Source organism: Nicotiana tabacum, chromosome 7 (genome assembly GCF_000715075.1).
Source record: "Nicotiana tabacum cultivar K326 chromosome 7, ASM71507v2, whole genome shotgun sequence".
Taxonomy (NCBI): domain Eukaryota; kingdom Viridiplantae; phylum Streptophyta; class Magnoliopsida; order Solanales; family Solanaceae; genus Nicotiana; species Nicotiana tabacum.
In genome coordinates, this window is record NC_134086.1 from 179,659,148 (window position 1) to 179,671,846 (window position 12,699).

The 12,699-nt window shown below is 35.1% G+C and overlaps 1 protein-coding gene across 1 annotated transcript; it reads right to left on the minus strand.

The window, feature by feature from the left end:
• Nucleotides 1-8,713: 8,713 nt before the first annotated feature.
• Nucleotides 8,714-12,374, minus strand: LOC107807611 (putative flavin-containing monooxygenase 1). Its single transcript, XM_016632030.2, has 5 exons — nucleotides 11,881-12,374; nucleotides 11,048-11,285; nucleotides 10,563-10,738; nucleotides 9,378-9,736; nucleotides 8,714-9,262 (listed from the first exon to the last, which is right to left on the minus strand). The coding sequence occupies exons 1-5, from the start codon at nucleotides 12,334-12,336 to the stop codon at nucleotides 8,920-8,922; spliced, it is 1,572 nt and encodes a 523-aa protein (XP_016487516.1). The 5' UTR covers nucleotides 12,337-12,374; the 3' UTR covers nucleotides 8,714-8,919.
• Between the last annotated feature and the right edge of the window lie 325 nt (nucleotides 12,375-12,699).

Sequence of the window (12,699 nt, forward strand, 5' to 3'; positions counted from 1 at the left end):
AGGCAACAAGAGACACTATATTAGTACTATCAATAGACTCATAATAAAATAACATAAAATACCATAAAATCCATAACATAACATAAATACCATAAAATAACAAAGTAACAGCAATATAAGAGATATAAGAAATACGAGAAAGATGTAAAGTATTAATACACAGCAGATAAAGTCCATCATCAGTAGTTGATATATATACTGATAGCTACGTTGTTTGATATTCCCTTTGTTCCTATTTATACGAGGGTGTATTTTATATGGAACTAGTGAATTTGCCGCGCTTCGCGCTGTGATAAAAATAAATTAATGAATATAAAAAAGTCCTTTATAATTTTAATTCTGTAATTTGGAAGAAAATGTAGTACATACAAAGATTGTTTCAATTAGCTCCAAGACTCTTCATATAATTATTTCCAAAAAAAAAAATTGATGGGGAAAAAAGGGATGATAATTATAAATGTGTTTCTTAGCGATAAATATATCACATATATATATACACATACACACACCCACTACATTGGTATTTTTCAAAATTTCTTGTAATTAGAAATATGAAAACAGAGAAGAAGACCCAAATCCAATTATTTTGACACATTGCGTAAAAAAAGAAAGAAATGTACGATTTTTTTCTTTTCTTTTTGCCCTTTTATTTCCCTTTCCTTCTTTTCTTCTTTTTCTCCCCCCTAACTTTTGTTTTCCTCTATCGCTAAGATGGACTTCTTTTTTGTTCTCCTAATTTGCATTTGTAACAAATATCTGAATAAATCTGCAAATTATACTATTTCATATAAATGCACATGCATAGTACGTAAAAAAAAGAAAGAAATATATGAATTTTTTTCTTTTCGTTTTCCCCTGTTATTTCTCTTTCCTTCTTTTCTTTCTTTTCTCCCTCTAGTTTATGTTTTCCTCCCTCACTAAGATAAATTCCTTTTTTGTTCTCCTAATTTGCCTTTGTAACAAACATCTGAACAAATATGTAAACTACACTACTCGATATAAAAACACATGCACAATCTTTATAGAGGTGAGATTGTCATTAAACATAACCAATTGAAAACAAAAGATTATAGATGATATATCAACATCCGCCAAGGTTTCGGGCTGTAAATATGTCTCTTGAACCAAAAATAACCAAATATGTTAGAATATTGCCGCAAAAATGAGATTGTCGTTAAACCTGGTCGATTGAAAAAAAAAATTACACATTACCAACATCCGCCAAAATTTAAGGTTACAAATATGTCTCCTGAACCTGAAAAATAACCAAGTATGTTAGGATATGTTTTTGAAATCTGTGCAACAAATTTATGCCATCCTATAAAACTGTAAGAATTTTTTTAAGACATGCAATCATGGAAATTAGTACAAAAAAGATTGAGTGAATGAAAAATCAAAAGTCTAGAGGGAGAATTGGGTGATGGGGAGAAAGATATAAATATTACTATAAATAAAAAGACAACCACATTAAGATATGAGTGAAGGAAGAAAATAAATGCATATGTTTAAATGAGGAAGGTGAATGAAACTAATAAGGGAATACGTAACTGACTAATTAACATAGCACATTTAACATAATTAAGATAGTTAAATGAGTGACTTTGATTTTTTACAATATTGAGTAGTTAAATAAAGCTGGGGGAAATAGAAAAATGCCAAAAAAAGGAGAAAAAAGATAAATAAGATCCTTGACCAAAGAAAGGTGCCAAGTCATCTTGTCTATTCCCCCTCCCTAATTGATAAACAATATTCCATAATCAGATTCAGTAATTACAGAATATTTCAACTGATCGATCACGAAGTCTTGAGGCTTGTTTATCACCTTTTAATTGAATGTAATTCAACTCATTATGTAAATGAATCATCATCTTCTTCTCCTTCTTCTTATCCACACAATAGATTAAAGCTTTAAATTTTTCCAGTGAGTGATAATTAACGCATCATTAACCAAATGAAACTATAAGCAAAGCGGAACTTTACTACAAACACATTTTTTTTGGTTGAATGGTAACTAAAAGGATGATGTAGGGTTGCTACTCAGTTATCCATGATAGACATGAAACACAGCCTTGGGTTTCAAATTTCTATTTGTCTATATATAGGTTCGGCCTCAAGCTACTGGCTGCAAATTAATGTTGCATGCTATAATTTTTAAAGTATAATTCCATGCTAATAATTTCAGAATGAACATTAAAATGTAAGGGAAAGTACCCCTCCTCCCTTTTTCTTTACCTCAAGAATGTTAACGAAGCCAACATCAAAATTAGAACATGGTGAAATTGTTATAAAAATTCTTAGCTAGGGATCAATCGATTTTTTTTTTCTGTTTAAAAAATAATCCATCACATTCACGATAAAAAAAATTCTTTTCTCATACCAAAAAGGTCCTATTAGAAAAGCTATATTCTCTTTACATTCACCACATCTTTTGTTCTAACTTCTGAGTTCTAATTCTTACACCTTCACAAACAATAGTCAAAAATAATTTTTTATTTTTCGAATTACTTCAATTTTCTCTTTTCTTTCTGTATCTCAAAAAATTGTATACCTAAGAACGAAGATTGTATAAGGAACCAAGCAAGAGATGATACCTTAATACATAAATTGAACCAAACAAGAGATTACTATTTTATTGTCATCAATATAATTCCCCTGGTGATGTTAATATCATCAAACTTGTTGTGAAGGTAACGTTCTGGCTTATAGCAGGCTTATATAGACAAAGACATTCAGAATATAGATGAAAACTTCCAGGTAGCAAAAGACAGAAAACTTCTAATAATGATGAAAATTAAACTTGCAAAAGCCACATTCACAAGAGGCAAAATACAGGGAAAAACAAAAAGTGAAATTGAAAGAGCATACAACACTGTGATTTCTTGATCAATTCAATTCAAAGAAATCCTCTAAAGCTTCTTCCTCTTCTTCAATTCAGAAACATAAAACGTCTTAATAATATCTCAAACCTAAGTAATCGAATTTCCCTCATTTCTGAAAAAAAAATTCAATAAAATCTTGATATAATACTCAAACCTAAGTTTAGTTTTTGTCACTTTATTCTTATATATCTTTCAGATAATTAATAATTAATCAAATTTGTTGTAATCACATAAAATCTACATGAAATAAACTATTGTATGCGTTATTAATCCAACAAATTATAATTTTCCTAGTGCAAATATGGAGTGACTAAGCATCAATTGTATACATAAGTTGCTCTAATTGTTTGAATGCCATTTAAGAGGTTAAAGAATTAAGCACAAACCTGATAACCATAAGTACGCTGAAACAATCAATAAAACCGATCTGATGAACAAAAGGTGAAACTGCAAAAAAAAAAAAAAAAAAAAAAAGGTTAACCATCAGCGGGAAAAAAAAAGGCAAAAAGTAAAAAGTAAGATACAAAATGAGTGGAAATGCAACAGAGGACGGCGGAGCCCTGGACATAAAAACAACTCTGATAAAGCACGCATAACATCGTTTTGACCAGTTTTCTTTTTAGCATGCTTTGATGTGTCCATAGAGAGATGTATATGTATGCCGATTGAGAGCTCCAAAAAATGGGATCAATTTCCTGTTGCAAATGAATTTGGGTAGCCAATGCAGCGTTTAATAAGGATTGTTTTTTGAGTCTGATCAATGTAGCGTCGGTTACAAACGATATTTAAGGTGGTTTATCGTTTCTACTTTCATATAATTATTGTTTTAAGTTTTTTCAGTTATCAAGGTGTATAGCTTCTGTAGTAGAACGACCTGGCATGAATCCGAACTGGTTGTCGAAAATGAGAAAATAAGAGTAAAGACCCAAAAAAGGAGAAAAAAGATAAATATGATTCTTGGCTTTAGAGAGTGCCAAGTCACCTTGTCAAATGCCCTCTTATATATATATATATATATATATATATATATATATATATATATATATATATATATATATATATATATATATATATATATATATATACATTTCAGGTCAAGTTGTCAAATGCCCTCTTATATATATATATATATATATATATATATATATATATATATATATATATATATATATATATATATATATATATTATAAAAAGAAAGAAAGAAAGACTTTTAAAATTCTAAAATAAGACATAAAAATTTTCCTTGCGATAAAATAAAAAGATTAACGTTAAATTATTTTTGCATATAAAAATATATCATTCTTTTCGAGATAGATTAAAAAGAAATAGACTCATATAAATATATCATTCTTTTTGAGATAGTATAAATGAGGCTTCCAAAGGTGGATCACAAACTTATTGTGCGAATGCAAGGGGAAAAGAGTGACAAGGTAACAACTTGTTTCGATGGTTGTTCATAATGAATCGTATAATATTGTACTGTATTATATTTTTTTTTTAACAATTGTGAATATTACCGTAACAAAAAAAATTAATCAATACATCTAAAGAGTACCTAGGATCACAACCATCTTCTAGGAAGAGTATTGCAAAGTACTAGGCCTCCAACTGCATCTAATTGCAAATGAGTTTCTAAATATGACTCAGACATCTACGTGCTTTCTTAGACAATTGAACTACCCCTATTCTCTCCATGGTTTCCTTTTTTATCTGTGTCACAACTAACTCTATATTTACATTTCTTTGTGTTATTTGTAGCTTGAATTATTTCCTTGTATTTTTAGGAAACCCATAGTCCCTATAGGTTTAGGAAAACCCATTGTCCTAATAGAATTGGGAAAGAAAAACTTATAGTCCTTGTCAAATTGGGAAACCTTTCTCATATATGTTTGAGAACTTTTGGGATCTATATATAGGGGTTGTAGTTGGGGATTCTATAGATTGTATTGTGCTTTTCTTCTCATTCATAGTGGAAAACTCTCTCTGTTTTTGCCCCGAGGATTAGGCTTGGCCGAACCTCGTTAAATCCTTGTGTTAATTTTTCTTCTCTATTTGCTTTGTATGTGATTGTGTGCTAGTTAACCCACGATATTCCGCAACAATTGGTATCAGAGCAAGGTTCGGGTTTCTACACATAATTAGGGTTAAGATGTCTTCATCATCTTCAACAAAGCACGAAGTAGAGAAATTTGATGGAGGTTCTAGTTTCAGTCTATGGAAGATTAGGATGAAATCGTCCTTGGTGTTACAAGGATTATGGAAAGCAATAATGAGGATTTTCCTGAAGATATGAAAGAGACAAAGAAGGAAGACCTGAAGGAGAGGGCGTTGAGTGCGATCTTCATGAGCGTTACAGATAGCGTTCTTCGTGAAATTGCTGAAGAAACTTCTGCAGCAACGGCATGGAAGAAGCTGGAAGATCTGTATTCTAAGAAATCGCTGACAAATCACCTCTACCTGAAAAAGAGGTTATACAATTTCCGTATGAACGAAGGTACACCTGTTAAAACTCACCTTGATGAGTTTAATTCAATTATAATGGACCTGAAGAATGTGGATATCAAAATTAAGAGTGAGGATCAGGCCTTGATTGTGCTATATTCTTTACCACAGTCTTATGATATTTTTGCCGATACACTGCTATATGGGAAAGATAGCATTTCACTAGAAGATGTTAGTAATGCACTAAAATCTAAAGAGTTGAAAAAGAGCTTTCCAGACAACAGAATTGAGGGCGAGAGTCTTGTGATTAGAGGAAGAACACAACAAAAGGACTTTAACAGGAAAAAGTCAACCGCAAGATCAAAGTCTAGAGCAAGGAAGCAAAACTGTTATGAGTGCGGGGAGCAAGGTCACTACAAGAGAGATTGTCCTAAGCTGAAGGAGAAAAGAGGGAAGCAGAAAATAGATAATTCGGCAAATATTATTGACACTGACAATAATTCTGATGATAGTGATTATGTAGGGGAAGTTTGTGCTGTGAATTCTAGTCATGGGCAAAATTCTTGGGTTCTTGATTCTGGTGCTACTTTCCACGTGAGTCCACACAAGAATTGGTTTGCAACTTACAAACAAATAAGTGAGACTGTCTATATGGGAGATGATAATCCATTACCAGTAGAGGGGGTTGGTAACATCAAATTGAGAATGTTCGACGGAATCATCAGAAACATTGAGTGTTGGCATGTTCCTCGGATAAAGAGAAATTTGATTTCTCTTTCGACTTTGGATGATCAAGGGTATAAATTTCACTCCGAGAATGGAATACTTAAAGTGTGTAAAGGCTCCATGGTACTCATGAATGGTAAACTACATTCTAAATTGTATCATCTTCAGGCCAGTGTAGTTGAAGGGGAAGTTGTTGTAGCTTCTGGGAAAAGTGATCTGAATCAGTCTCAGTTGTGGCACTTGCGACTTGGCCATATGAGTGATAATGGATTGTCTTTGTTGAGTAAGCAGAATTTGCTGAATGGGTACAAAAATCAAGCTTTGAATTTTTGTGAGCATTGTGTGTTTGGTAAATAGACAAGGATAAAGTTCATCAAGAAGGTCGAGCACAAGACCAGAGACAAGTTAAATTATATACACTCTGACTTGTGGGGTCCAAACAGAGTTCCCTCCAAAAGTGGTGCCAGGTATTTTATGACTTTGATTGATGATTACTCGAGGATGGTGTGGGTGTATTTTTTGAAAACAAAAGATGAGGCATTTTCGACATTTGTTAAATGGAAGACGATGGTTGAGAGGCAGACGGAAAGAAAAGTTAAGCGTCTTCGAACTGACAATGGGTTGGAATTTTGCAATTCTGAGTTCGATAATTTCTGTAGCAAGGAGGGCATAGTGAGACACTTCACTTGTGTCGGAACACCACAACAAAATGGTGTTGCAGAACGTATGAATAGAACGCTTTGTGATAGGGCACGAAGCATGCTTTCACACTCATGTGTTAGCAAAGATTTTTAGGCTGAAGCAATCAATACAACTTGTTATTTGGTTAATAGATCTCCATCCACAACTATTGAGTTCAAAACTCCTTTTGAGGTATGGTCCGGTTCGCCTGCTGATTATTCAAATTTAAAGATATTTGGTTGTCCTGCTTATGCTCATGTGAGGGATGGAAAACTTGAGCCGAGGGCAAAGAAGTGCATATTTCTAGGGTATGCAATTGGAGTGAAAGGTTATAAGTTGTGGTGTACAGATCAAAAGACTCCAGGGCTAATTATCAGTAGGGATGTAACATTCAATGAATCTGCCTCACTGGACAGTCAGAGGGAGAAGACAATAGCAAAAACAGATCGTGGTGTCAGTGACCGCATAGAGCTAGAAATTGAATCTCCACTAGCTCAGCCCAGTAGTTCTAAAGTAGAGGAAGTGGATGGGGTGGAAAATATTGATCAAGACGATAATGTTGATGCACTTGCGCAATAACAACCATATAACATTGCAACAGGCAGGGAGAAGAGAGTGATCAACCGACCGCAAAGGTTGGCAAACGTAGTTGATGGGAATCTTCTTGGATATACGAATCCAGTGAGATTTGCTTTGGCAGTTGCAGAGACCGTTGATGCGTTTGAGTGTTATAGCTATCTAGAAGCTATTCCGAGTATAGAACCAAATCGACGGATTAGTCCTATGAGTAAAGAGATTGAGTCTCTTAACACGTTTAGGTATTTCCTAGACTTGGTTGATGCGTGCGAAAATGGATAGAGCCCTTGCAAGGGCTGAGGGCAAGGTAGAGAGACAGAATTCAAGCCAAGGGGAAGATTTGTTATTTGTGGCTTGAATTATTTCCTTGTATTTTTAGGAAACCCATAGTCCCTATAGGTTTAGGAAAATCCATTGTCCTAATAGAATTGAGAAAGGAAAACCTATAGTCCTTGTCAAATTGGGAAACCTTTCTCATATATGTTTGGGACCTTTTGGGATCTATATATAGGGGTTGTAGTTGGAGATTCTATAGATTGTATTGTGCTTTTCTTCTCATTCATAGTGGAAAACTCTCTCTGCTTTTGCCCCGAGGATTAGGCCTGGCCGAACCTCGTTAAATCCTTGTGTTAATTTTTCTTCTCTATTTGCTTTGTATGTGATTGTGTGATAGTTAATCCACGATATTCCGCAACACTTCCCTTAATTTTTTTCCAGTTTCTTGCCTTTCATGCATGATACACCATTGCACTATATGCTGCTGTCAACACTTGTTTTACTTCTCCCAGCTGTATTGTAGTTCCTAGTCATGGCATTAACCGTTGTCGAACTTCCTTTATCCAAGAGCATTCAGCAAACAGTTGTCTCGCACCAATAGTATAAAGAATAAACTTGCAATATTATATAAAAAAATATGATACGAGGTAGAATTATTATATAACATATAGGGTAAAGATAAAATATATAATTTTTTAATACTATTAGGAAGGATAAGTTGAGAGGAATATATAAGGTAACAATGCGACCACACCAAATCGATCGTTCTATGACAGCTTGTTTGGATGGTTGTTATGTATCGTTTCATAATATACGGTATTGTACTGTATCGTTTTGATGTATACAATGTTGGAATAGATTCTCTTGTTTGTCGTCGTTTCATGTTGTCATGCACCAATATTACGAAGAATAAACTTGCAATATTATAAAGAAAAAGTAAGGTACGAAGTAGAATTATTATATAAAAACGTCCGATAAAGGATAAAATAAAATTATTTAATAATAAGGAAGGGTAAAATGAGAGAAAAAAATAAGGTAACGATGCGACCACTATACCAAATCGGTCATTGCATAAAGTGGTGCCTTTTGTTATTATATGACAACAGATTTAACAATACGAAAAAATAAAATTTAATTAACAATCAAAACAAACATTGGATTTAAAGTAACAATATGATACAGTACAATAGATAACAACCATCCAAACACGCTATAAAGCACCCGGCCATCAACACGAAAGAAAATAAAAAAAGTACAACAGGATTTTGAAAACAAGCGAGAAACAGATGAAAGAAGACCTCTCTGAAACTAGGAGAGGATACTCTTATACTGTATGTTAGCCGGCGTAATCCATTGGTCCATAAGGATCGAACCACTCAGCCAAAAGACCCTTTTTCCTCTTAGGATTCCAGCCCATGTCCTTGCACAGTTGGTCATTGTACCAAATATGCAACGCACCGATGCATGATCTCCTGTAGTTCTTCGAATATGAATATCTCTTCTTGTATTTATCCCATTCTGCTATGTCTTTCTCCATTACCTTGATGTTGGGTAGCTTAAATTTTCCATCAAGAAGTTCTGCCAGCCATCGGCATCTTATTTCCGAGGTGTATAGATTTGCTACACTTTCTGAGAATCCAATTATTGCCAGTTGTGGAATTTGGGGATGAATGCATTCCCTGAAAATCACCCGGAATGACATTACTTTCACACAAGATGAGGTTATACACATAGATAACTCTGATGAACGTATGCAAAAGACTTCCCACCACTATACAAGGATTTAATACTCACCTATAGAGAGGAATTGCAGAATCATCTCTCCCTACAATGAAGTCCTGAAATGTTGGTGATTCAAAAATGTGTTTGAGCTTATCAATTCCCTTAAAGCCAGTAGCGAGTATGACTAAGTCGGATTTTATTGGTTCAGCCTGACCCTCGAGCACGATGCCTTCTTTAGAGAATCCAAAGCTCTTTGTTTTCTTGAGCTTGATACTTCCTTCCTCAACTCTGTCGTAAAAGCCCTCAGGCACTATAGAAATTAAACATGAACTCAATTCGTTTAAGAAACTATGATCTGGCACCATTCCATGTTTTGCAAGCTCGAGTTTGTGTTGTAAATAACTTTCTACAAACTTTGAGGAGGCCCACCTCTGTACAATATATATGATTGAAATCAATTTAGTACTTCATGTTAGTTTTCTGAGAGAACAAGTAGAAAGCATATTGTTGTAACTTTGAACTTCTGAGTAGTAACTTTAAGACGACTTCTAATATAACTTGAGAAGGAAGAGTAGTAACTTTGTCGACACATGTTGCTGAGTTGTTTCAACAGCAATTGTATTTATTTTTCTTGTTTCCTCACTTTATAACTTGCACACTTGCATTTATATGTCTTACAAATCAGTCATATAGTTTAATTCCTCCGACTTAGATAGCTGACATGTTACCTTAAACTTCACTTTCTTAGTTCATTTATCCTTTTGGGTGCCTAGTGGTGTCATGTAAAGAATCTTTTATTTGCTTTTTACATGCCATAACCTCCAATCAGTTATCTGCTTTAGTATATTTTTTTGTGAGTTTGGACGATCAGTGGTTGGTTGCTTTTGCAACAATTGAATTTTACGCTCTAGAGCGAGGAGTTCAATAACCTTCCTTTCCGTATTCAAGGTCTTTCCAATTTAGAAAGCTACTCAGATTCTCAGTCCTTTGTTATTGAAATTCAGGAACTATATTTAGGGAGTTTCTCTACAATTGTTGAGTTTTGAGCGAGAAATATGGCTACGGTCCACGGCCAGAAACGAACAGTACTTGTTTCGTAATATGTTCATCTCAGATCAAGAAACCTCTAGTCAATCTCATGGTGTATGGCTTTGTCTTCAGATGCATTATTAATGTGAACGAGAAAGCATGACTAAGCGTTGCTGCACATAGTTGAGTCCTTATATGAGTTAAATTAGTCAGGAAGAAAATAATTACCAATGGTGAAAGAGTTGCCGCGAGGAGACTTAGAAGAAGGCCTTCGCCGGGTTTATGAACCATAAGTTCGGAGAATCGATTTAGGTAGAGATATGCCAAAGGGAATCCCCATGGAAAATAATCGGGAATGTTCCAATGTGGTGTCCTGGTTAATACTGTGCATGGACGTTCAATCCCTGCAAAATTAGTGCAAACAGAATCAAGCTGATGTTTATAAACAAACAATAAAGAGGTCCAAGGAATGAAGGTATATGAAAGATCAGTAGTAGCAGCAGAGGCGGACCCAGAATTCTTACGTGACGGAGGCACATTATTCTGCTCAACCAGTGCCCCTAAAGGTTTTTAGTGTTCAGGGTGTCAGCTGCTTTAGATTAACCATTTTCAAAGTATATTCGTATATATATATAGGAATTCATCCGAAGTTTACAGGATCCGGTGACCCCTCACCCATACACATGGGTCCGCCTCTGAGTAGCAGTACTTACCATTAACTGTGGAGCACTCCATGGCAATGTCCATTCCTGATTTCTGGGACCCAATGACGGCTACATGTTTTCCTTTGACAAAGTTGGTTGCAGTTGTGGAGTCCATTTTGGAATAATCCATTGAATGGATAACTTTACCCTCAAAAACTTCGGGACCTTTGTTTGGAGGGAACTGAGGAATATTTGGAACTTGGCTGAATCTTCCCACGCAAACTACTACAAAATCAGCTTGGTATACCTGCAGCCATGAGAGATATGCCAGCTTATCCTCCATTTGATTGAGAAATTGATCAAAACCACAAATTAATATTTCGTTATATGAATCTTTTTTCCCCCCAAACATATCTTTAGCTTAACAAATTCTTATGGCTTAATTGTAACTTCTGATCTGCTTATCAAGAAAGCTTTTGTCATTGTAACTGATATACCAATAACATGGCTAGCCAGCACAGATTACAGCGTTATAGAGATACATTTCAAGCAGGAGACGACTCAAATAATAACCCAACAATAAACATTGAATTGAACTTGTAAAAGTTTTTGAAATGGCACTCTATCGTACAGTTACAGAGAACCGCTACAAACAATCATTATACACACTCCTCTTCTTTTTTAATGGAGGTTCTATAGGGACTAGTTGTCGGTCCTCGGAGAAGAGAAATTTCAATATATTGCTTTATTCCACTACGTAAATACTACTGTACTAATTGACCCAAATTTTTTTCTCTTATATGCCAAACAAAGGGAATAAGAGATAAAAAAAGAGTAACACCCAGCGGCATTATTTAATGGATTTGCTATAATATATAAGGGGTGGTTAGTTAACTAATTACCTGCGGGGAGGGGGTTCGAGTGTCCTGTACAGTTACGTTCCATTTCCCCTTAGAGCTAAAAGGCTCGCCTGTGCCGCCCCACAAATTCCATTCTCCATCAGAGCCGCCACCAGATTCATAACTGAGGCTCAACACTTTGCTATTGAACTGAATGTGACGGAGCAAATTAAAGTGATGAGCATATGATTCAATGTACTCCAGCACAGTTTGTTGGTCGGGAAACACATCGGTTACAGAATCAGGCCATGGAAAATCAGAGAACTGGTAAACAGGTCTTGGTGTCTGCAGCTTGGTACTCCCAATAGTCTTAGTCCACACACCTCCAATGCTACCCTCGGACTCAAACACAATGGGATCGAAACCTTTTGAAAGGCTGTATTTGCAGGCCAATAGGCCGCTTATACCAGCTCCGATTATTGCAATCACCTGCTTCTTTCCGTGAGTATTAGTTGCCATTGTTATTGCATGCGATAGAATGAATAACTTGATTTCTGGACAAACTTTGATAGTCCTATATATAAGTAGGTAATTTATCTACCTTTCCTCTTGTATGATTTAAAAATCTTAAGCACCGGCCCCTACTACTATAGCATTTAATTAATGCCTCATCAGGAGGAGGCACTTAAACGTGAGGGATTGCATTACTTAATCAGAACACGCAATCCTCTATCAGTGGCTTTTGCGGATAAATAAATGAAAAGTGGGGGGACGACCTGTATTGGGAAAAAACTGAGTCTGAATATTGAAGATGACGTGTCATGACACGTGGACTGGTCAAAAGGTCAAAACGCAATAAATAGCCAAGAGGCACGGGCGACA